Here is a 25,994-nt window from a genome sequence, read left to right as displayed (position 1 = left end):
TCTTTAATCATAGAACTGACCAAGTTGGAAGAGACCTCCAAGCTCAGCCAGGCCAACCTAGCACCCAGCCCTGGCCAATCAACCAGACCATGGCACTAAGTGCCTCAGCCAGGCTTGGCTTCAACACCTCCAGGCACAGCAACTCCACCACCTCCCTGGGCAGCCCATTCCAACGCCAATCACTCTCTCTGCCAACAACTTCCTCCTAACATCCAGCCTAGACCTCCCTTCTGCCAGAGCTTGAGCCTGTGTCCCCTCCTTCTTTTACTGCTTGCCTGGCAGCAGAGCCCAACCCCACCTGGCTACAGCCTCCCTTCAGGCAGCTGTAGGCAGCAATGAGCTCTGCCCTGAGCCTCCTCTGCTGCAGGCTGCACACCCCCAGCTCCCTCAGCCTCTCCTCACAGGGCTGTGCTCCAGGCCCCTCCCCAGCCTTGCTGCCCTTCTCCAAACACCTTCCAGCACCTCAACATCTCTCTTGAACTGAGGAGCCCAGAACTGGACACAGCACTCAAGGTGTGGCCTGAGCAGTGCTGAGCACAGGGGCACAAGAACCTCCCTTGTCCTGCTGCCCACACTGCTCCTCAGCCAGCCCAGGATGCCATTGGCTCTGCTGCCCACCTGGGCACTGCTTCCTCAGCTTCAGCTCCTCTCTCCCAGCACCCCCAGCTCCCTCTCTGCCTGGCTGCTCTCAGCCACTCTGGCCCCAGCCTGCAGTGCTGCTTGAGGTTGTTGTGGCCAAAGTGCAGAACCCTGCACTTGGCCTTGTTCAATCTCATCCCACTGGCCTCTGCCCACCCATCCAGCCTGGCCAGGTCCCTCTACAGGGCTCTCCTACCCTCCAAGAGATCAACATACATATGCAATCAACAAATTTTGGTAAGCTCAGAGTCATGTTGCATCTTCCTCTGGCATGGATCTGTTGCTCTTTTGGCCAAGGACAGGAAAAGCCTTTTCTTTAGAACAGTTAAGCACCACCATTTCTGTTGTACAACTCCAAGACCCAAGGTGTACTTTCCCAGGAGTCATCTTCCTCCACAGCTACTCCAATCTCAGGCTCCTGAAGTATCTCACTAGGCACTCTACTGTAAAGTTTCTACAGCTGGGAGGTTTGGGTTAGTTTTAAGCCAAACCTTTTTCTTGATTCTCCCTCCTCACTGACCACACAAATTCTAGTGCCAGCACAAGGGAAGGGACAGGAAGGAGTTGCTGGGGGCAGTGGGGAAAGACTCAACTGCCCTTCTTGGCTGCTGTGCATAGTTATGTAAAATTAAAGTGATTATGTAGCTATGGCCTGAGGGATAGAAGAGGTCACAGATACTACCACAGCCTCTAAACTGCTACAGAAATCATGCTAGTGTGTGTTGCCAAGAGACAAGTAAGGGAATTCAGTTCCTAACCTGCAGTGAAAACCACAAAATGAAGCCTGTTCCCTCTACATTTCCCACTTCATTCTCACAGCAGGTGAATTTCCAGTAGAAATACTTGTAACCACCACTGCACACAGGCCAGAGAAAGGCTACACAAGGCAGCAAAAATGCACACATAATGTGTAGCCTAGACTGGATGAGCTTGGAGGTCTCTTCCAACCTGGCTGATTCTATGATAGGACAGGGCTGGGTGCTAGGTTGGACTGGATGAGCTTGGAGGTCTCTTCCAACCTGGCTGATTCTGTGATAGGACAGGGCTGGGTGCTAGGTTGGACTGGATGAGCTTGGAGGTCTCTTCCAACCTGGCTGATTCTATGATAGGACAGGGCTGGGTGCTAGGTTGGACTGGATGAGCTTGGAGGTCTCTTCCAACCTGGCTGATTCTATGATAGGACAGGGCTGGGTGCTAGGTTGGACTGGATGAGCTTGGAGGTCTCTTCCAACCTGGTTGACTTTATGATTCTAAGAGAGGCCTTGATACAGAGTACTTGAAAACCAGAATCATTTGAAGCAAGGAGAACAAACATTTGCAGAGCTTGGCATGAACTTTGCTCCATTTCTACAAGGGCTTCAACTTCTGCATATACAGGAATTATTCTACCAACAGCTGCTAGAAACATTTTCTGAAGGACATATTTCTGGTTCATAGCAAGCCACCCAAACTAACCTCTGGGAGTTAAAAGGAGCTGTAACCAGGACAAACAAGGACACAGATGCCCCACACAAAATAAGCTAGCTAGAACAATTACATAAAACAATCAAAGTCACTGGCTTGTCAGATGGATGGATGCAAACAGACACTACTCCCAGTGCTGGACTGGGATGTTTAGAAGAAGAGAAAATGTTCTTTTGAGAGGACAATCTTAATTCCTTCAAACTTTACATTCTGTGAGGCTACTTTGTAGAGCCAGAGGAATAACCTCACCACTAACACTCTCAAGCTTTCCTAAAATTGGTGCATTTTACAGAACCACAGAATCAACCAGGTTGGAAGAGACCTCCAAGATCATCCATTCTAACCTAGCACCCAGCCCTGGCCAAGCAACCAGACCATGGCACTAAGTGCCTCAGCCAGGCTTGGCTTCAACACCTCCAGGGATGGCAACTCCACCACCTCCCTGGGCAGCCCATTCCAATGCCAATCACTCTCTCTGCCAACAACTTCCTAACAACATCCAGCCTAGACCTCCCCTGGCACAACTTGAGACTGTGTCCCCTGGTTCTGTTGCTGGGTGCCTGGCAGAAGAGCCCAACCCCACCTGGCTACAGCCTCCCTTCAGGTAGTTGTAGACAGCAATGAGGTCTGCCCTGAGCCTCCTCTGCTGCAGGCTGCACACCCCCAGCTCCCTCAGCCTCTCCTCACAGGGCTGTGCTCCAGGCCCCTCGCCAGCTTTGTTGCCTTTCTCTGGACACATTCCAGTATCTCAACAGCTCCTTCCCCAGCATGGTACACCTTTTAAAAGGCATTTGTTGGATAGCTGCAGAACAACATGTCAGACAGAGCAGAGTGGGAGAGGTCATGTTCAGAAGGCTGAGGGGGCTAAGAGGACCAAGCAAATGCAGAGCAAAAAAGTTTGCTCCAGTTAGCCTTTGGGGGATTTTTTAATGGACTTCTGAGCTTAGTCAAGAACCAGAGAGATTGCAATTATGGACAATTAATGTGACTTCCCCAGAGAGAAGTGCAGCAAGTATTTCTACCCAGCCTTCTCAACACACATACACCATGTTTTACTATAAGCTTGCCGCCTTCTACGTACAGATTTTGCTGGCACATTGCATATGGAGCAAACTAACTAAACTGATTAGAATTAGTAATCATTCATGTTGATTAAAATCAGCTTATGAGATAACAGAGCTTTTAAGGAGGATATACATACATGCTTGCCACTGAAAGCAGTGAAGATATTTGTTAGCAGCAAAGCATTAGAGGATGTTAAGCTTCTGTTTGAGAAGTATCTAGAAGCAGAAGGTTCTATATCAGTCTGTTAATACACTGACAGTAAACTATGGATTCCCCAGTGTCTCCTAACAGGAAAGTTTCATACCTGCTCTGTTTAACAGTAGAGTAAGTTTCCTGTTAACTGATTTCCCACTTACTCTGCCATCAACAGGTCTTCCAGGATCTGAAGTGGGCTACAAAAAAGCTGGGGAGGGACTTTTGAGGCTGTCAGAGAGTGACAGGACTGGGGGGAATGGAGCAAAGCTGGAGGTGGGGAGAGTCAGACTGGATATGAGGAGGAAGTTGTTGAGCAGGAGAGTGGCAAGAGGCTGGAATGGGTTGCCCAGGGAGGTGGTTGAGGCCCCATGGCTGGAGGTGTTTGAGGCCAGGCTGGCTGAGGCTGTGTGCAGCCTGCTCTAGGGTAGGGTGTCCCTGGGCATGGCAGGGGGGTTGGAACTGGCTGCTCCCTGTGGTCCCTTCCAACCCTGACTGATCCCATGATTTACAAATAAATTATGTTAACTATCTGTGTTATTGTTTTTCCCTTGGATTGGAATGTAACAACATGACTAATTTTATGGATCCTAAAGGAAAGCTCTTTGCAAGTAAGAGAGTTAGGGTAGGGTGTCCCTGGGCATGGCAGGGGGGTTGGAACTGGCTGATCCTTGTGGTCCCTTCCAACCCTGACTGATTCTAGGATTCTATAAAATGTTCCCACTTTAAAGTTTGCTGTCACAGCCTAGAAATCAGTTTTTGACACTGCAGAATCTGTCTGATCACTAGAAATTTACATTAATCTACAGCCCTGCTTACAAACCTGCACAAACTGCTAGAAATACTAGTTTTCATAGCTGGCAGAGCATCAGTCTTGCAGATAGCAAATTACACAGTTAGAAGCCCACTGGCTAATTTAGTAAGATTCACAAGATTTCGTTTCTTCTGGGTTGTTGTTACCTAATACCATTCACAGAATCATAAACTCAGGCAGGGTTGGCAGGGACCACAAGGATCAGCTACTTCCAACCCCTCTGCCATGGGCAGGGACACCCCACCCTAGAGCAGGCTGCACACAGCCTCAGCCAGCCTGGCCAAAAAGTAGCCTTATCAAAAGTAAAAGAATTCAAGTGTCACACAAATATTACCTCTGGCAGTTAAATGCTTGCACTTAAACCCTGCTGTCTATAGGAAATGCTGCAAGTTTCTACTAACTCTCTCTTACTTACAAAGAGCTTTCCTTTAGAGTCCATAAAATTAGTCACATTCCAATCCAAGGGAAAAACAATAATACAGGTAGTTATCATAATTTATTTGTAAATCATGAGATCAGTCAGGGTTGGAAGGGACCACAAGGATCAGCCAGTTCCAACCCCCCTGCCATGCCCAGGGTCACCCTACCCTAGAGCAGGCTGCACACAGCCTCAGCCAGCCTGGCCTCAAACACCTCCAGCCATGGGGCCTCAACCACCTCCCTGGGCAACCCATTCCAGCCTCTCACCACTCTCATGCTCAACAACTTCCTCCTCACAGCCACTCTGACTCTCCCCACCTCCAGCTTTGCTCCATCCCCCCCAGTCCTGTCACTCCCTGACAGCCTCAAAAGTCCCTCCCCAGCGTTTTTGTAGCCCCTTTCAGATCCTGGAAGGCCACCAGAAGGTCACCTGGGAGCCTCCTCTTCTACACACTACACAGCCCCAACTCTTTCAGTCTGTCCTCATAGCAGAGCTGCTGCAGCCCTCTGAGCATCACATTTCTTTTGCTTGGCCATAAGAACTGGAACTGTCCTTCAACAGAGAAAAAGCAAGAGGGCAGATCTATCTGCTTAGTGCTCCTGAAGGTACAAGAACCATCACTGTTTCCTGCCAGTACCAATCTCGATCACAAGGAGCACCAATACCTTTTTCTTTAATCCTTTCACAGCATAGGTGTGGCACTTTGGTGTGGCTCATGGAACCAAGCAGCCAAAATTGATTTAGAGGATTGTCTTCCTTATATATAAAGAAATTATCCCAACAAGCAGCTTTTTTTCAATACAGACAACCCCTCCCCCTTCCAAAATAGCAAACAAAACCAAACACAAGCAAACAAAACCCACCCCAAATAAAACTGAAATAAAGAATCAAACCTAATCTGTCACAGGGTCATAGGCTGTTAGGGGTTGGATGGGACCCAAAGAGATCACCGAGTCCAACTCCCCTGCCAGAGCAGGGCAATACATCTGGGAAAAAAACTGGGGTCAGGGGCAAGACCACTCCCTCGAGAGAGTTAACCCTTTATAGTGACCTCATTGCTGTCTATAACTACCTGAAGGGAGGCTGTAGCCAGGTGAGGGGCAGACTCTTCTGCCAGGCAAGCAGCAACAGAAGAAGGGGACACAGTGTGAAGTTGTGGCAGGGGAGGTCTAGGCTGGATGTTAGGAGGAAGTTGCTGGCAGAGAGAGTGATTGGCATTGGAATGGGCTGCCCAGGGAGGTGGTGGAGTCACTGTGCCTGGAGGTGTTGAAGCAAAGCCTGGATGAGGCACTTAGTGCCATGGTCTGGTTGACTAGACAGGGCTGGGTGCTAGGTTGGGCTGGACGAGCTTGGAGCTCTCTTCTAATCTGGTTGATTTTATGATTCTGTGACTTATGATCTGTCCCTGAATTCCACTTCATATTTAGGGAAAGGAAAGCAAAGCATCAATGGACTTCTATTTCTTACTTGACCAAAGCAAACAGATGGTGGTCTAGAATATATATATCATAGAATCATAGAATCAACCAGGTTGGAAGAGACCTCCAAGATCATCCAGCCCAACCTAGCACCCAGCCCTAGCCAATCAACCAGACCATGGCACTAAGTGCCTCATCCAGGCTTTTCTTGAAGACCCCCAAGGACAGTGCCTCCACCACCTCCCTGGGCAGCCCATTCCAATGCCAATCACTCTCTCTGTGAAGAACTTCTTCCTAATATCCAGCCTATACCTACCCTGGCACAACTTGAGACTGTGTCCCCTTGTTCTATTGCTGGTTACCTGGGAGAAGAGGCCACCCCCACCTGGCTACAATGTCCCTTCAGGTAGTTGTAGACAGTAATAAGATCACCCCTGAGCCTCCTCTTCTGCAGGCTGCACACCCCCAGCTCCCTCAACCTCTCCTCATAGGATTTGTGCTCCAGGCCCCTCACCAGCTTTGTTGCCCTTCTCTGGACATGTTCCAGCACCTCAACATCTTTCTTGAATTGAGGGGCCCAGAACTGGACACATATATATATATGCATTTGTATTAGTTTCTGTGTACTCAGTCTTGTTAAATGTTACAACACTTTGCCCAGCACAATCAGATTTCACTCCCGGTCAGAGAAGCCTTTAGGCATTAATAAAACACATACAATCTAAATTAGCATCACATTCTGAAATGTTGAGTTAGAGAATCCTTTCATTACAAATAAAGCATTAAGGAAATTGAATACCACTGAGCTGAAACTTGTAAAGCACTGTTAGAGGAGTATCATTAAAGGAAGTATCTAAAAGTTTAGAGACATCCACTGAACTTGGAAAACACTTCTGCTAGCCTCTGACATGCCATACCATGCTGCAATGCAGGAACTAGCCTAAAACACACATTCATTAGAAGATGTGAAAGTTTAACAGGTATGTCAAACACATGATTTGCTAGACTAAAAAGCGTGGCAGTCCCAAAAACACAGAAGGTTTCACAACCTCTGCCTTGAAACCATCTCGATCTATTTCCACTGCCATAATGATTTTTCACATTGAAAGCCTCACACCTTCTTCCAATGTTTTTTTGGTTCTTTTCATTTTAAGTGCACGGTTTCACCCTTCTCTTTCAACACTGAGCTCCCTATGACTAGAGAGGGGATTCTGCCCCTTTACTCTGCTCTCCTCAGATCCCACCTAGAGTAGTGTGTACAGTTCTGGAGCCCCCAACACAAGAAAGACATCAAACTGTTGGAGCGAGTCCAGAGGAGGGCCACGAAGATGATTACAGGGTTGGAACAGCCCTGCTATGAGGACAAGCTATGAGAGTTGGGGCTTTTCAGCATGGAGAAGAGAAGGCTTCGAGGAGACCTTGTAGTAGCCTTCCAGTATCTGAAGGGGGCCTACAGGAGGGCTGGGGATGGACTATTTACAAGGTCTTCTAATGACAGGATGTGGAGTAGTGAGTTTAAACTGGCAGGGGGGAGATTTAAACTGGATGTTAGGAAGAAGTTCTTTACAGTGAGGGTGGTGAGACACTGGCACAGATTACCCAGGGAGATTATGGATGCTCCCTGCCTGGGGGTGCTCAAGGCTAGGTTGGATGAGGCTTTGAGTGACCTGTCCTAGTGGGAAGTGTCCCTGCCTATGGTGGGGGGTTGGAACTGGATGATCCTTGAGGTCCCTTCCAACCTAAACCATTCTCTGATACTATTCTGTGATAACAAACACAAAATCTGTTTGGAAAAGCTATCACATGTTCTGCAGCAATTAGAATAGTTTTAACTATTCAACATTTTAACCTAAAGAGCCACTAGGGATACATGCAATTTCTAGTGGCTACATTTGAGCTCTCTACAGAAAACTCCTTCTTCCAGCAATTCCTGTCATGTCCTAATTACCAATTAGCAGCTTATTAGTCACTGGATTTTGTATCATTACTTAAAGAAGGATAAGATGGGGAGCAAAACTTTTTGTTTCAAAGTCTCTTACCTCCCTCAGTGTTATCATGTACCACTAATAGAACAAGGGGACACAGTCTCAAGCTGGGCCAGGGCAGGTCTAGGCTGGATGTTAGGAGGAAGCTGTTGGCAGAGAGAGTGATTGGCATTGGAATGGGCTGCCCACGGAGGTGGTGGAGTGGCCGTGGCTGGAGGTGTTGAAGCCAAGCCTGGATGAGGCACTTAGTGCCATGGTCTGGTTGGCTGGCCAGGGCTGGGTGCTAGGTTGGACTGGATGATCTTGGAGGTCTCTTCCAACCTGGCTGATTCTATGGTTCTACCACTCACCTATTCAGCAAAGGCTGTTCAATTCTATGACCATTTGTCTGGTGAAAAAACCCAAACATTTCTCCAGCGTTACTGAAACAGTTTGTGTACAGGACAAGGGGTTGCTTTAGGGCCCTAAGGATAGAACAGCAGGAAAAGATGAATGAAATTCTTTTTTTCTGCCTGTCCAGAAAGGTTACATAGTGAGAAGATTGCTGATCTTAGTGAATTCTGCATACTTCAATATCAAAACTTAGTTACGGACCCTTTTATCTCTGCCGAGGAGCCACCTTTATTATTTCTTTCCTAAAATCAAGAGCTCTGTAAAAGGGAAAACTTTCCCTGGATCCCAGATCCTTATTTCCTGTGCGTAGGTCAAATGGCTGTGTTCTTTCTGCTGAAACAGAGTAATGTAATTTCAGGCTGTATAATTTCATAGCAAAGACTGCAAGATGTTTTGAAGATGTCACTGACCGTAATACAAATCAATATTGAATTATCTGCACAGGAAACGTTTTCAAAAGATGGTCTATCAAGCTTTCCATAGGATCATGTATTTCTAGGATCATACTCTAATAACTACAGTAACCTCTTACAGTTTATCCTCCTCTTCCAATTATTTCCAGCTCAAAAGAGACAGACAACAACCCCAAGCAGCGCTATAGGCTGGGGACTGAGTGGCTGGAGAGCAGCCAGGAGGAAAGGGACCTGGGGGTACTGATAGATAGTAAGCTGAAGATGAGCCAGCAGTGTGCCCAGGTGGCCAAGAGAGCCAATGGCATCCTGGCCTGCATCAGGAACAGTGTGGCCAGTAGGACAAGGGAGGTTATTCTTCCCCTGTACTCAGCACTGGTCAGGCCACACCTTGAGTGCTGTGTCCAGTTCTGGGCCCCTCAATTCAAGAAGGATGTTGAGGTGCTGGAAGGTGTCCAGAGAAGGGCAACAAAGCTGGTGAGGGGCCTGGAGCACAAAGCCTATGAGGAGAGGTTGAGGGAGCTGGGCCTGTTTAGCCTGGAGAAGAGGAGGCTCAGGGATGATCTTATTACTGTCTACAACTACCTGAAGGGACATTGTAGCCAGGTGGGGGGTGGCCTCTTCTCCCAGGCAACCAGCAATAGAACAAGGGGACACAGTCTCAAGTTGTGCCAGGGTAGGTATAGGCTGGATATTAGGAAGAAGTTCTTCACAGAGAGAGTGATTTCCCATTGGAATGGGCTGCCCAGGGAGGTGGTGGAGGCACCGTCCCTGGGGGTCTTCAAGCAAAGCCTGGGTGAGGCACTTAGTGCCATGGTCTGGTTGATTGGCTAGGGCTGGGTGCTAGGTTGGACTGGATGAGCTTGGAGGTCTCTTCCAACCTGGTTGATTCTATGATTCTATGACATTGCTCTGTATGTATCCAGTGTTAGGTACTTGGTTTGTAACTTACTGCTGCCACACAAAATCATAAAGGCAGAAGTTTCTGAACAAAAACATTCTTTTTTTTCCCCTTTGATAATATTTATACAGTCATAGAGCTGAGTGAAGCAAAAGGCCATCCTTTGGGCACTCTGCCTTTCTTTATTAAGTGATTATTCTGCAGCCTAATCTTTAAATGGTTCCTGATGTCAATTACACATTTATGAGATGAATAATTTCCAGTGGCATAAAACCTCCACCATACTTCTACCCATGTCTGTACATACGAAAGGACATCTCAAAGCCTCCTCATTGCTGACTTGTAAAACACCTCATGACCATCCTCCTCTATTCATTTTCTCAGCCCAACAGTATAAATTACATTTCACAACATAGTAACACAGAATATCACAATACAGTAACACAGCCTATCGAGTGTGCAGATAAAGAGAGCGGATTTCTTGTCCTGTCACTGCCACACAGGCAGGACCCTTCAACAGCAAAAAAAAACCAAAACCGAAAGGCAACAAACCTCCCCCCCACAAACACACGCGAAAAAAACCAACTAAAAAAGCTCACACCAAATGCCGTGGTTCTAACCTCTAAAAAAGTTGGCACTTTGAAGCCTCATATGGGTCTGTTTGGATTTGCGAGGAGTGACACTGGTGGTTGGAGAAGCTTATGCTACATGTTCCAGACAGCTGATGCAACCACCTCTGCATCTGCCAGTTTGCAGCATGATGCTTCTAGAGCGGTGGGGCTGGCTGCCCTTACAGACTTGAAGGAGAAAGGGAAGAAAGGAGGGGAAGAAGAGATCCACCACCACCAGAATTACTACTGTCAATTCTCCTGCAAACATCTACCCCTGTACCACATTTGCTATCAGGAGCTGAACCCTTCGTGTGTTCTAAATCCAGTTTGCAAACTGCAGGGTGGCAGCTTACAAAGGTCCAACTCCACGGACAATGAACATCCATCAGCCTCCTCAGCGTCCGTATGCGAGGGGAATTACGGCCATCCCCATCGCAGCAATCAGCACGCCCTGCTACCCCCCACCCCCCCAGGATACCAACGCGCCCCCGCCCCTGCACCAAGTGCGACTATCGACAATGGGCAGCCCTAGTTCGGGGCCTGCTAGCCAAAGTTTGGGTCGTTCCCCGGCGCCCAAGGAGGCTGCGCTAGGTGAAGGCAGCGGGAGCGGGGCCCCGCAGAGCTTGGCTCTGCAGCCGACTAGTCAAGGACGTGGTTGGGAAGGAGGAGACACGCCGGGAGCCTTGGGGAAGAGGAGGGACCGCCGGCGGGAGGGAGAAGGCGAGAGGGAAGGAGACAGGTCGGAGACGGCACAGCGGGAGCGAGGGGAAGGGGTGGGAGCCCGGCGGCCGCTGAGCGGCCCGGGGGTTCCCGGCGGCACTCCCGGGGCGGCGGCACACGGCAGGAGGGGGCTGCCGGCTCTTTCCTGTCTCGATCCCGCGGTGAAACCTGACCACCTCCCCCGGCCGTGCCCCGCTCCGCGGAGCCCCCGTCCGGGCTCGGCCCTGGCCATCCGCCCCGGCGCGGGGCCAGCCTCAGCCGCGCTGCAGCGCCCGGCGTGCCGTACCCTACCTTCGCCTGCAGATACTGGGGGTAGTAGTAGGTGGTGTACTGGGGGTACATCTGCTGTTTCCACACTTTGCCCATGAAGCTGGAAATGTAGCCTGCAGTGCAGGGATGGGGGGGCACTTTGGGGGGCTCCGGCCGCCTCTCCGTCTCTCTCTTCCTCTCCGGCGGCGGCGGCTGCTGCTGCTGCTCCTCGGCCGAGCCCAGACCTTCTTCCTCCTCCACCCAAAAGCCACGGTGAAGTGGCGGCTGCGGAGGCAGACACTCTCGCTCAGTCCCCGGGAGTTGCTGCCAAGTCCCCGCCCGGCCGGGGCCGAGCAGCGGCGGCGGGCCGGCTGGCGGAGCGGCGGCGCGGGGAGCGCTCGGGGCCGGCACGGCAGCGGCGGCGGTGCCAGGCGGCGGGGCAGGGCTGGCGAAGGGAGGGAAGGCGGAGGGAGGGAGAGAGAGGGCGAGGGGCGGCGCTTAGGCCAGCTCGGCGCCCGCCGTGCGACCACGGCCCCCGCTCGGCGGCGGGGCTGCCCCTGCGGGGCACCGGGGAGCTGTTTGGCAGCCGGCAGCAAGCGGGGCTCCTCGGCACGGGCGCTGCTTCGGAGCCGGGAAAAGCTGCGGTGCCCGGCGGGGGAGAGGGGTGTTCCACGTTCCGGAGAAGGAAGGCTGCAGTGGTCGTATCGGCAGACGGCTCGGCTCTGACCTAATTAGCCGGGCTGTGCTTTGTTACCGCCTTTGCTCTTTGTGCACCACGTTGGCGATCGGTGGGGCCGGGCGCAGGCTTCAGGGGACAACGGGATACAATTTTGGGAGAACTACCTTTGGCTTCGGCTCTGCTTGGTGATAGAGGGTCCAGTTATTTGCCAGGAGCAAAGGCACTGCAGAGCTAAAGTCAGATTACAGGAAGCGGCCGCAGAATCGGACCATATTCTCCGCCTGGCCCAGGGCACAGCCTCACGTTTGTACTTTTGCCAGCGCTGCTAAGTAGTACACTTAATTCTCAAGCAGAAGACATTCCGGTTCTAGTCGATAGTAGTTAACAATTTCTTGGTGTTTGAATGCTTTCTCTCTAAAAGATGATTTCCCAAAGTTTACAAGTCAGGACCAGCCGCACACTGTAATTCACAGTTCCTTACTAAAAATCCCACTTAACGCAGGGGCTTCACCTACGACAAATGTGTCCTTTCTTTTTTCTACCCGAAGATAAACTGATTCTCAGGGCTGTTTAGGCAGACGCTGTTTCTTTGTCGCGCTAATCAATAGTTTTTGGTTTGCAGCACTATTCTATTAGTGAATAATAGTCCTCCCAAGTGTGTTAGCATCAGCCGAGCTAATGGTGATAATAGCAGAAGGAAAAGATGAAAGAACGTCAGGATTTAGAAGGATCCCAATGCAATAGCAGCGGCAGCCTTTGTGCAGTCAATGAATCCCTGAGCAACGAGAGGTAGCTGCAGATACTGTTCCAAATTCCTTCTGGGCAGAAGACAATCGCTCAGATGACATGGCAGCTCTCCTGGCTAGCCATTAGGATTGCTTTAACATTTTTTTTTCCTCCAGGGAAGAAATTTATATATGCCTTGTGGTCCAAACATTAAAAAAATCAATTGCATCTTTAAGAGATTGCTTTTTTTCCCTCCAGGAAAGAGGCATAGGAGCTCTTGAATTTTGCTTAAGTTTGGAGAGTTTTGTTTGAATCAGTTTGGGTTTGTTGTTTTTTTTTTTTAGTTAATGCATGGCTAGAATGAATTAAGTAAAAAAAAAAAATCCAACCCAAAAGCATGAGAGTTGATAATATTTTTGTGTCCACGATGGTAACTTTCTGTGTGAGGGACAAAGATTAGAGAAGAGTCGAGCAGAACAGAAATGTCAGGTATTTGAGGGGGGTTAAGAATATGCATCTGGAAAAGCTGAAATGGCCATGGCCAAAAATCAGCTGCCTTCTGTTGACTGGCATTTAGGCAGTGGAAAAAGCATAGAGGCTGTGATTATATGAGGAATGCAAGGTAATACGGTAGTGCATGATCAGAGAATAGCAGAAAAGAAGCTGCACAGCTTCCTGGGGAAATGTGTTGCTACAGTCCAAATACGTGATGATACTGCTGTAGATTGCTTTAAGAACTGCCAAATTACGGTCTGAAGTTCTTAGTTGATCTGCAAAGAATGCTGGATTCTCTTAAACTGACAGATTGTTTGTTCCTTCTGAGAAAAACAGGACAAGCAAGAAGGAATAACGACTGGTATCCCATGGATGGATTTTGGGGGGGGTTTCCAGAGGAGAGAGAAAGAATGAGATCTGAAAGCAAGCACATATCACACTGAAGATAGCTAGAAATAGAAGAGTGCTTTCCTAGATTCCATCTTTATGTAAGCAGCTACTGCGGTTGTCACAAGTACGTTGTGCAATCATGAATGGGGAGAGAAGCACCCAGAAGGAAAAGTCTCTAGAAAACGAGGAGAGGGGAAAGGCAGCCGACTCTAGCATTTACAGCTGCAACACTCTCTAGCTTAGTTGTGTCGAGTTACTGAGAATGGCTGATGGCTGCCAGTTAGAGGAGCAGGAGTGTGTCCTGCCACAGTGGCTCCTGAAAGTGATGAAAGGGGAAATCTGGCTACGAGTATATTTGATTACAACTGTAACAGCTAAAGCTGCTCTCCCAAATTCTTTCCCAACCTCTCAAAGCACAGGCTTTGAACTTGCCCAAATGAGATCTTCTGCTCTAAAGCTTAATCTCATCCCCAAACGTGTCACTGTTAACATAAGATTGAAATCAATTTGGTTCCATTTGTAACCATTATATGTTCTAATTAAAGATCAGCTTCCATTGGAATATTTACTTTCATTTTTTTGAGCAAAGCTGACATTGCAGAGAATCAAAACTGATGGAGTTTAATATTTATCATTTCATTTAAAATATAAGCCTGCAACTTAATACTGCAAACTTTTACAGTGCAGTGATTCCACTGGCAATGAGAATTTGCAAATGGGGCTCAGTTTGGGTTGTTTTTACTAAATGGGGTTGGAGAATATGAGTATTGTAGTGGAATTGTTTATATAAGCCTCAGTTACAGGTTTGGTTTGTGCTTTGTTTGTAATGGTATTGAAGGTGAATGAATCAGTAAAGAATTCTTAGGGGAGGGGGAGAAAAAGCAAACATCTTAATGTAGCATCACCTGAGGCAGTGTCTGCTTGTATCTTGTTAATATGTTAATTGTTCAGACAATTTAGTAATGGGAGAGCAAGTTGTGCAATACTGACAGGATGGCATGCAGAAGAAAATTTAAACCAAATTACTAAGTGCTGAACTTTTCCTGCTGATGGAAACGTTTGGTTTTAATTGCTTATTCTGCGTTCATAGCAAGGGCAAACAAACATCTGAATTGGAATTACTTATGCTGTGCGGTGGTACTAACTCCTGCTCTCTAGATACTCAAAGGGTTAAAAATGTTTCCTTCATTTATGCCTTACACAAAGTGTAGGATTAAGAAGGAACATAAACACTGAATTGTGTTCTGAAGGCTAATAGATAGCCAACAAGAGTACTCAATAAGAGCAACAAAAAGATCAATCTTTTCTTCTTCTTTAAAGGCTGATTTCTTACACACTGCACCAGCAGGAATTTAGAGAGTGTGGCTCCATGAATGTTAAGGAAAACAGTAATCCATGATTTTGCCCATTGCTAGATTTCACTGACTAATGATGAAATCATTGATTTATCTATTTTTAACATTGATTCTTACCCTTAACTGATCAGGACTGTTTGAAAGGTGATGAAAACACAGCTGGGTTGTCTCTGTCTGTAAAAGCCCAAGAAGCAATGTATGTGCTGCCATGTTAGAGGAGTTTTAGGGCAACTCAGTTATACTCAATCGATGGTTAGCTAAGAGTGTTGGATGAGAAATCCCTTTTAACCTTTACAGATTAATTTAGACATGAAGAGTTCCAGCCTAAGGCAGAAAAAGTCAAATGCAATGCAGAATAGGAGGGAAATAGATTTAAGCCACCTCACTCCAGGAGCCAAATGAACTGCTGTAGTCGGCACTACTTAGGGTCTTTGCACTGGTTTAAGCTGGAGGAGGCAGAAATGTTTATGATGAAATCGTTATTACTTTGACACAGTCAGGAATATTTGAGCAAGCACTTTTTTCTACCCCCTCCCCCCCTTCTTGTTAAGATACCAGCTTGAGTCTTGGGAGATCATTGTCCAATACCAGATCTACCACAGAATGTGGGCAAGAGGGTGAGCAAGTTGCTGAATTACCCTGTGCCTTAGTTCCCCAGTTTGCAAACTGTGTCAAACATTCACCCTCTTTTGTTCTCTGTCTCCTTTGTGTGGTCAGTCTGTAGGCTACACAAGGCACCACAGTCATTTGCTAGGAATCTGCCGAGTGTCATTCACATAAAAGGACTAAAATAAATAGAAGCAGTGGCGGTGCATGGCTTGTGGATGCAGAGAAGCCAGGTACTGCATCCTAATTCACTAGCCTTAACAAATCAAACAGCTGGTTTATCCCCTCAGACAGCGTTTAAGGGCTGCAGAAATGCAACTAGGTTTATGCTCTCTACCAGTAACTTCTCTGCTCTTCCCCTCACCCCTAGCACACACTGCTCCAATTACTTGCAAAACCTCCTTGTTGTAATGCCACCCTTAGCCACAGCGTATGGCCTTGGCTGCTTTGCAATACAAATGAAAGACCCTCCAATTCAGGTCGCAGTAGGCCACACTCTTCAGCACAAAGGCTAAATAAACGGGCATTGTTCATGGGCCACCAAGATGAAAAGCACTTGATTGTTTTCATCAATTAAATCAACTCTCTGGATTTAGTGGCCATTAACCCTTTCGGCCAACTCTTAAATATTGCTTCCAGGAGAGTGACTACAATGGTGGGTTTTTTCAGTAGCTGTCCCGGTGTAAGAAGACTTCTCTGAACCATTGGTGAATGTGGCATGTCCCTTGTTTATCCATACAGCTGAGCCACATACTGCACTGGCCCAGCTGCTCCTGCCAGCTGCCGGCAGCGTAATTCACTTGTACCATCTCCAGGGCTCTGCGCTAGTCTAAGATCCTCCAGCTGAACTCTTTCACTGACACTAACAGAGAGGAATTTAACAGGCTTCTGCGTTTGTACTTCCCCTCTCATGAAGTTTCACGTACACCAGGCAATGGTCACACTACTGGCAATGAGCATGGATAAAAGCTGCAGCTGGGCTGCTCATGAAAACAGGTTCTGTGTTTGCAGCTCAGCATATCACCGTGGATTTGGGCACACTGATTGCCAGCACTAACATTGCCCTCATGTTTAGTTAGGCCTGGGAGAATCCTTTCCCACATAAGCACTGCTATGTTTTCTATATTCTGCACTGCACTGTTTTCTATATTCTGGTTTATTTTACCCTGAGATCCCCTGCTAATAAAGCTCATTGCATACAAACAGCAATTGGGTGGGGTTTTTTTCAGCATTCTTCATAGCATCTGTGAGGCATCTTTTGTTGGTTCACCTCTGTGGGTCTATTTAATACATGTACAGTTTATTTAGAATCTCAGAATCAGTCAGGATGGGGAGGGACCACAAGGATCATCTAGATCCAACCCTCCTGCCATGGGCAAGGACACCCTACCCCAGATCAGGCTGGCCAGAGCCTCATCCAGCCTGGCCCTAAACACCTCCAGGGATGGGGCTTCAACCATAAAACCATAGAATCAGCCTGCTCTAGGGTAGGGTTGTCCCTGACCATGACAGGGGGTTGGAACTAGATGATCCTTGTGATCCCTTCCAACCCTGACTGCTTCCATAATTCTATGATTCTATTCTATGTCTGACAGCAAGAAGTGTTAGTTTTGTGACCTGTTTGATTCAGGAAATGACAGTGACATTATGTGAAGGCAGTGTAGAATGAAGAACTATTAGTGAAAGGGAAAATTATTCACAGAATCCTAGACTCATAGAATCAAAGCTTCTCTTTACACAGAGCCTGGATCTCTCATATTTAACATGTTTCCTAAATGAGTATCATAGAATCAGCCAGGTTGGAGGAAACCTCCAAGCTCATCCAGTCCAACCTAGCACCCAGCCCTGGCCAATCAACCAGACCATGGCACTAAGTGCCTCATCCAGGCTTTGCTTGAACACCTCCAGGGACAGTGACTCCACCACCTCCCTGGGCAGCCCGTTCCAGGCTCTCACTACTCTCATGCTGAAGAACTTCCTCCTCATTTAAATAATCTTCTCACTGATGGCAAAGGTTAGCAACATTTCGGGTGCATGGGTGGAAGTAGTTGAGAATCCAACTTCTATTTATAGCTTATTTATCAGAAACCTCCATCCCATGCAGTTCCTAAGCACTCTGGAGCCTCTCTAGCAATAGAAGGAGATGAACAAGGAAGAGACTAATTGTACCTCTATGAAATATTGACCAGCTACAATTGCTTCACTGAGATGTTGCCTTTCAATTTTCCCATCTCAGCTTCAGGGCAGTACTTGCATTTTCTTCGTGTTCTCCACAGACACATGAGGAAAGAACTAATCCCAGCCTACTTTGGCTGCAGCATAAGAGTTCTTTTTGATGTTGATATTCCCAGCTTGACCAACCAGCACTTGACCAAAGCAAATACACCCACTTGAAAAAACTGTGTATAATTAAAAACATTTCCCCTCTCCCATGCTATGCAAACAGAAATTAGAAGTTTAATTAATGAAGACAACAGACACCTTACTTCTGTAGACCTTAGGGACACATTGCACTGCCTGGGTATATCTTAAACAAGTTGTGAAATAAGATGAAAGATACACCTCAGGCTTCTACTCTAAAATGCACTGATTTTTTCCTATTTTGGAGGCAAGGCAATTCCTAACCATGAAATATCAACCTAGCAATCCAAACAGTGCTATTTTAGACATGTTCTGCAGCATATGAAATGTCTGACAAGTCAGAGAATCAGAATCAGCCAGGTTGGAAAAGACCTCCAAGATCATCCAGTCCAACCTAGCACCCAGCCCTGTCCAAGCTGGGGGTGTGCAGCCTGCAGAAGAGGAGGCTCAGGGCAGACCTCATTGCTGTCTGCAACTACCTGAAGGGAGGCTGCAGCCAGGTGGGGTTGGGCTCTTCTGCCAGGCAGCCAGCAACAGAACAAGGGGACACAGTCTCAAGTTGTGCCAGGAGAGGTCAAGGCTGGATGTTAGGATGTTAAAGATTGGCATTGGAATGGGCTGCCCAGGGAGGTGATGGAGTTGCTGTCCCTGGAGATGTTCAAGAGAAGACTGGATGAAGCACTTAGTGCCATGATCTGGTTGGCTGGCCAGGGCTGGGTGCTAGGTTGGACTGGATGATGCTGGAGGTCTTTTCCAACCTGGTTGATTCTATGACTCTAAGAGCATAAGCTCTTTTACCTGTTACCAAGCATATGATATTAAGTTCTACATTTTTGATATCTGAAATCTGTAATGTAATGGATCCAGAGGAGAAGGCATTTTCACCAATATTTTGGAACACTTTGCCATGTGAATCAAATCCTTAAACTCTGTATCTCAACAGATACCTAACAGTGCCATTTTAATTTCATTTTCTTTACACAGAGAAAACATCTGTCTAGCAGAATGACCACAACGTATTGCCATTTGAAATGAGTCCATCCATTTCAGCTTTGTTCACCATTTATCATGTTTAGCTTTATCACAAACAATTTGTGAATGCTGGACACTCAGACCCATGTGAGTGCAAATTAACACAGTGCAAAATGTCAGCAGAGCTAATAGGTGTTGCATCTCTACTGCATGATTCAAAGAACTATTAAAGTGTCATCACCCTCAATCTGCTAAAAAATTGGAAGCTTCTTCCTTGGCTTTGAATCCATTTCTGTCTTCTAGATGAAATGCCAGATCCTCAGTCAAGCTGCAGTGATTCATTCTAGCTGATGACCTGACTGCAGCAGCCCCAGTGTTCCCTGCTAAAATAGTCCTCAAGTCATGCAACCCTGACAAAAAGCAGAGTTAAATCATAGAATAAAATCATAGAATCAGTCAGGGTTGGAAGGGACCACAAGGAGCAGCCAGTTCCAACCCCCCTGCCATGCCCAGGGACACCCTACCCTAGAGCAGGCTGCACACAGCTTCAGCCAGCCTGGCCTCAAACACCTCCAGCCATGGGACCTCAACCACCTCCCTGGGCAACCCATTCCAGCCTCTCACCACTCTCATGCTCAACAACTTCCTCCTCACCTCCACTCTGACTCTCCCCACCTCCAGCTTTGCTCCATTCCCCACAGTCCTATCACTCCCTGATAGCCTCAAAAGTCCCTCTGGGCACTTGCAGCCCAGAAAGCCAAGCAGAGCCTGGGCTGCAGCAGGAGCAGTGTGGCCAGCAGGGCCAGGGAGGGGATTCTCCCCCCTCTGCTCTGCTGAGACCCCACCTGGAGTACTGCATCCAGTTCTGGAGCCTCTATGACAAGAGGGATGTGGAAATGCTGGAGAGTGTCCAGAGCAGGGCCAGGAGGATGCTCAGAGGGCTGCAGCAGCTCTGCTGTGAGCACAGACTGAAAGAGTTGGGGCTGTGCAGGCTGGAGCAGAGGAGGCTCCCCGGGGACCTTCTGGTGGCCTTCCAGGATCTGAAGGGGACTACAGAAAGGCTGGGGAGGGACTTTTGAGGCTGTCAGGCAGTGAAAGGGCTGGGGGGAATGGAGCAAAGCTGGAGGTGGGGAGAGTCAGAGTGGAAGTGAGGAGGAAGTTGTTGAGCATGAGAGTGGTGAGAGGCTGGAATGGGTTGCCCAGGGAGGTGGTTGAGGTCCCATGGCTGGAGGTGTTTGAGGCCAGGCTGGCTGAGGCTGTGTGCAGCCTGCTCTAGGGTAGGGTGTCCCTGGGCATGGCAGGGGGCTTGGAACTGGCTGATCCTTGTGGCCCCTTCCAACCCTGACTGATTCAGTAACTGTGTAACTCTTGCCTTCTTTAGGCTTTAATGCACGTCAGAAACATCACAACAAAAAAGTGTTTCAGGTATATACCAAAGTGTCCTTGCATTTAGTTTTTCTCCCCCCTCCCCAGATCTTGTGTTTCACAGCAACTCTTTTTCAACCAATGTGTATTTATGTTGCTGGAAAGCTACCCAGATAAAAACACTGCATTTCCAATTCTGGTCTCTGGGGCTTTTATCCACTGAGAAACTTAAGCAAGTCCTCCCTGCTCGTGGGACAGTATTTCTATTAGATGCTGCAAGTATTTATTGCATCATTTTGTGTTTTTGATTCATTTTTGTGTAATTTGATGTTTATAAAGCTTTTTTTTCTTTTTTTTTTTCTTCCCTTTTCTCTAGGGGGAGGCACAAAGACATCAAACCTCCAAACATATGTTCCTAGGGGACCTAAAAAAAACCCTGCAAATAAACAAGCCAAAGTGAGCTGTGATCAACACATCTCTAGCAATCTCAGTGGGCTTGGAAAAGTAGCAAGTGCTTTCTAAACCTTGCACCAGCCTCTTTAGGTTATACAGTTGGGGGGAGGGGGTTGGTTTTTTTATCCTGGCTGATTAAGTATTCTAGGAGTTCACAAAGATTTTTGTTTTAGCTTTTTATGATTTCTAGAGTATTTCATAGAATCATAGAACCAACAAGGTTGGAAGAGACCTCCAAGCTCATCCAGTTCAGCCTAGCACCCAGCCCTGTCCAGTCAACCAGACCATGGCACTAAGTGCCTCATACAGGCATTTGTTGAACTCCTCCAGGGATGGTGACTCCACCACCTCCGTGGGCAGCCCATTCCAATGCCAATCACTCTCTCTGGGAAGAACTTCATGTAACTCCTTTAGACCTCTTTCAGAATAAGAGTCTCAGAAGTCTTATGGATAAATGATGATTCTCAGCACTTGTGTTCACAGTAATAATTTGCTATGGACTTCCAAATTCTCCCATTCCACTGCTTCCTTCTAGAAAAGGTTGTCTGGGATGTCTGTCCCTTCTTAGTAGCTATACACTCACAGCAACTGAACATAGCTTGATGTGTATTATTTCTACAAACTGGGGGGGAAGAGATGCACAGAGGTATTTTTCTTCCCAAACCATCATGGTAGAGAAGTGTCTTTTACACTTGAGAAAGATTCTCATCCTAACTGACTTGCCATCAGTCACACCATGAAGAATTAATGAATCTCAAGCCTAAATGAAATGTGACTTCCCAAGATGATTATTTGATGAAATTAGTTGGGATACACTGAACAAACAGTGCAAAGAAGCAGGTGAGCTATGGTTGTCCCACTGAAGGAGTAAGTAAACACAGGGTTTTATTCTTCAAGGACAGCCAACAATGCTAAAGGATAAACAGGTATTGCTTTAGGCACAGTGCTAATCTATGGCCTGTCCCTGCTGCAGTTGTTAGACTCACAGGATGTTAGGGGTTGGAAGGGACCCAAAGAGATCATTCTGTCCAACCCCCCTGCCAGAGCAGGACCACACAATCTAGCACAGATCACAGAGGAACACATCCAGACAGGCTTTGAAAGTCTCCACAGAAGGAGACTCCACAACCTCTCTGGGCAGCCTGTGCCAGTGCTCTATGACCCTTACAGTAAAGAAGTTCCCCCTTGTGTTGAGCTGGAACCTCCTGTGCTGCAGCTTACACCCATTGCTCCTTGTCCTATCCCAGGGAGCAGTGAGCAGAGCCTGTGCCCCCCCCTCCCGGCAGCCTTCAGGTATTTACAAACATTTATCAAATCCCCTCTCAGTCTTCTCTTCTCCAGACTGAACACCCTCAGGTCCTTCAGCCTCTCCTCATAAGGCAGTACCCTCCAGTCCCCTCATCATCCTCGTAGCTCTCCACTGGACCCTCTCCAGCAGATCCCTGTCCCTCTTCAACTGCGGAGCCCAAAACTGAAGGCAGTATTCAAGATGAGGTCTCAGCAGGTCAGAGCAGAGGGGGAGGAGAACCCACCTTGATCTGCTGGACACACTCTTCCTAATACACCCCAGGATCCCATTGGCCTTCTTGGCCACAAGGCCACATTGCTCTCTCATAGTTTGACTTCTTGCCCTTCTCTGGACACATTCCAGCACCTCAACATCTCTCTTGAATTGAGGAGCCCAGAACTGGACACAGCACTCAAGGTGTGGCCTGATAAGCCTTAGGGAAGTAGCAACGAAACACCTTATACATACAGCCAATAATAATGATGCTGTAGCTGGAAGACCAAAACAGTTCCTTACTAATACAATTCTCTGGATCATTTTCTTAATATATGCCTTGTAATGTAGATAATTCTGTGGGAGGTTTTTTGACATACATTTACTGCTTGTTTTCTGATCAAACATCTGCAGGACAAGTATGTGTCTGCTGTTTAACAGTTAAACACTGCTACTGAAAACAAGGAGAAACACTGCAGATTGAAGATAGGCTCATTTTGGTCCAACTTCTTTTAAGAGCATTTTGACTTTATGCTTTCATTGTATTCAAGAGACTTCCAACGCTTTCTCTTTTGCATGTTTGCATTTAGATTTCCCTGGGACTAGTTGGATTTTGCTGGCACTGGAAGTGGCAGTGCCAAGACAGCATGATAAGGGTTGTTTATGCAGTGCTTCCTGCCTTAAAGCCAGGAAGTCCTAACATGCATACAAAAATGTCACAAGCTTCACAGGTCACAGTTGGTCAACAAAAACTGCTGAGCTTTCTGGATGCTAGCGCTAACTGATGGAGGTGGTTTTGCTCCATGTGTCTACCACTAACATTAATGTTCTGTATCATTTATGACCCATTTTAAGGCTGGATTAATAGATTTCAGTATCACCAAGGTTGGAGGAGACCTCATAGATCATCAAGTCCAACCCTTTACCACAGAGCTCAAGGCCAGACCATGGCACCAAGTGCCACGTCCAATCCTGCCTTGAACAGCTCCAGGGACGGCGACTCCACCACCTCCCCGGGCAGCCCATTCCAGTGTCCAATGACTCTCTCAGGGAAGAACTTTCTCCTCACCTCCAGCCTAAATCTCCCCCAGTGTAGCTTGAGGCTGTGTCCTCTTGTTCTGGTGCTGGCCACCTGAGAGAAGAGAGCAACCTCCTCCTGGCCACAACCACCCCTCAGGTAGTTGTAGACAGCAATAAGGTCTCCCCTGAGCCTCCTCTTCTCCAGGCTAACCAATCCCAGCTCCCTCAGCCTCTCCTCGTAGGGCTGTGCTCAAGGCCTCTCCCCAGCCTCATCGCCCTTCTCTGGACACACTCAAGCATCTCAGTGTCCTTCTTACATTTCTGGAGGTCTAACTTTTCAGGGCTCAAGCGTCCTACTAGGTGAGGCAGTTGCAAGATGCCCCTTTGCAGAGCTCTGCTGCCATAAGTGATGAGGATGTTTGCTGGTGTTGGCAGAGCTGAATGCAGAGCAGAGGCAATGGGAATCTTTCTGAACAGGGACAACACATCCATGGTGCCAAGGATAGAGAGATTTTTGTTAAAACCTAAGCTACTTCCTTCTAGCTTGCAACAGCACTTCAGTGATGAAAAACTAATTGCATGATGTGGACCTCTCTTCAGACCTGTAGAGAGTCCTTTCAAGGGCATGTGAGTATTCAGTGCTGGAAAGGACATGGGTTTGACTTTGACTGAAGGCAAAATGCAGAGTAACTCACAGCCAGTGCCTGCATCAGAACATGTGAAATAAATTACTGTGAATGACAGAGAGTGTAAATCTATTACAACTCCTCTGCCTCTTTGTTCAAGCTGCAAAATACATGTTCTCCTGCTTCAGCTGTCCTTAGATCCCTTCCTTCTAACAGCCTGCAGCCCTCAAACTGTGCCATGGCAATTTCCTTTGTAAAGCACTCCCTGAGGACCCTGGAGCTGGGCAGCTGTACAGTGCACTGCCAAAGTAGGCACCCAATGCTGTCACACATGGGAGAAATCCAGATAGAAATTAACTAATGCTGGAAGAGTTGAAGGTATGTGAAGCCCTGTACTAGTTTGAGGCTAGCTGGAATATTTTGGTGAGAGGAATTAGATGCTAGGCTGTGAAAAGGGAACAGTGCTGATGTCTGCTGCACTCATAGGCTTGCTGAGATAGATAAAACCACAAACATAAACATAGATAACCCAGTGGGTCTCTGTTGCAGCTGGTGCCTGTGCTTTTCTCCCTGGCCTGCTTCTGTGTGACTAATCCTTCTGCTTTCTAACTCCCCTGGCCAATCCCCCAAACTCACCTTGAATGCAAGGCAAAGTTTGGAATAAGGTAGAGGAGTGGAAAGGAGGTGGAAGGGTGGTTGGGAGCCCCTCCTGGGGACTGGTTTCTGGGAGGGCTGTTGTATTACCTTTTTAACGTGCATGTTTCTGTCTCTAGCTGTATAGATTGCAAATATCTGCTTGCCCATTGTGCTAAGCTGTAACTATTAAGCTTCATTAATTTCCAGCTCAGCTGAGTCTAATCTGGGTGGTTTCACAAGAGTGGGGTGGCAGGTAACACCCAAACTGTCACAAGTCCAGATCAACTTCTACACGGAGGTCTCTATATAGGTATCAAGAATCCAGCAAAGTCTGTGTCTTGTTGCAAAGTGGAAGAATTGAGAGAAAGGGGGAATTAATTTTGTTTCAATCCTAAAACTGCATCATTAGTGCACATCATTCAAATAAACCTGGAAATATTCCCCAAACAGCACAACTACCAAAGCTTGATTCCCTGTGTGTTTGTGACCTGGAAACCTCTCCTCTCCAGCTATTCATCTCCATATCCCTTTTCAATGCTCAAGTCTTGGGATAAAGTCAACTCCTGCTGTGTTCACAGCCACTCACATTCCCCTCCGTAGCACTCCTCTGCCTCAACTACTGCTTGGGCCAGAGGCAGCAAATCCAGTCAATGGTTTTCAGTCAAGAAAGCACTTAATGGTCAAGCAGCATTTGCACACTGACTGACTAGTGACAAGCTAAACAGGACTGCTCACTGCTGAGCTCATTGTGCAGCCCCTCCCTTCCTGGAGGCACTGCTTAGTGTCTGTTTCATTTTCCTCTCTCTGTTCTCTGTGATCCACCTCATTAAAAAACGAATTCAACACTGGAATTTGTCTACTGCCTTACTTCAAGTAATCTTCAATTTCAGCACCTGCTTCAAGATTCATAGAAACAGAGAATCAGTCAGGGTTGGAAGGGACCACAAGGATCATCTAGTTCCAACCCTACCCTAGATCCGGTTGCCCACAGCCTCATCCAGCCTGGCCTTAAACAGCTAATTTGCTAGGAGATGCACATGGGGTGCAATTGCAGAACTTAATTTCCCAAGACACCCAAACTATTAGAAAGCCATGCAAAGGCTCTTCAGAGCTCATCTTGCTTACCCACACTGGTACAAAATAGCCAGAAAGATGGGATATCCTTTCAGTTGTCCTTCAAGTTTGTGATGGGTCTGTGATAACTCCAGCACAACATAAAACAGTAGTAGTGTAACTTTACTGAACCTATTATATAGCAAGGTAAATTTTCATATGCAGGTACAGAGCCATAGAATCAACCATGAAGAGAAGCAGATCTTTCTGGTTGTTTACTCCTCAACTCTTTGCTGAGATTCCTAGCTACAGGATCTTGGTTCTGGGGTTTATGAAGGGCAAGTGATCTCTTGGAATCTTAATGAGATCACAGGCTCACAGGATGTTAGGAGTTGGAAGGAACCCAAGGAGATCATCGAGTCCAACCCTCCTGCCAGAGCAGGGCCACACAATCTAGCACAGATCACAGAGGAA

The 25,994-nt window shown here is 47.4% G+C and overlaps 1 protein-coding gene across 2 annotated transcripts in view; it reads right to left on the bottom strand.

Annotated features, from left to right (window-relative positions):
- The window catches only part of RBMS1 (RNA binding motif single stranded interacting protein 1), a 205,834-nt gene extending 194,227 nt beyond the window's left edge, over positions 1–11,607 (bottom strand). The window contains exon 1 of one of the 2 annotated variants that reach the window (XM_064164280.1): positions 11,325–11,607. In XM_064164280.1, the coding sequence (XP_064020350.1) occupies positions 11,325–11,399 (75 nt within the window). In that variant the 5' untranslated portion in view covers positions 11,400–11,607. The remainder of the gene's footprint in view (positions 1–11,324) is intronic. The other variant, XM_064164291.1, reaches the window with a different exon arrangement.
- Positions 11,608–25,994: the final 14,387 nt, after the last annotated feature.

Source organism: Pogoniulus pusillus, chromosome 2 (assembly GCF_015220805.1).
Source record: "Pogoniulus pusillus isolate bPogPus1 chromosome 2, bPogPus1.pri, whole genome shotgun sequence".
Classification (NCBI taxonomy): Eukaryota; Metazoa; Chordata; class Aves; order Piciformes; family Lybiidae; genus Pogoniulus; species Pogoniulus pusillus.
This window is presented reverse-complemented; position numbering and strand designations above follow the sequence as displayed.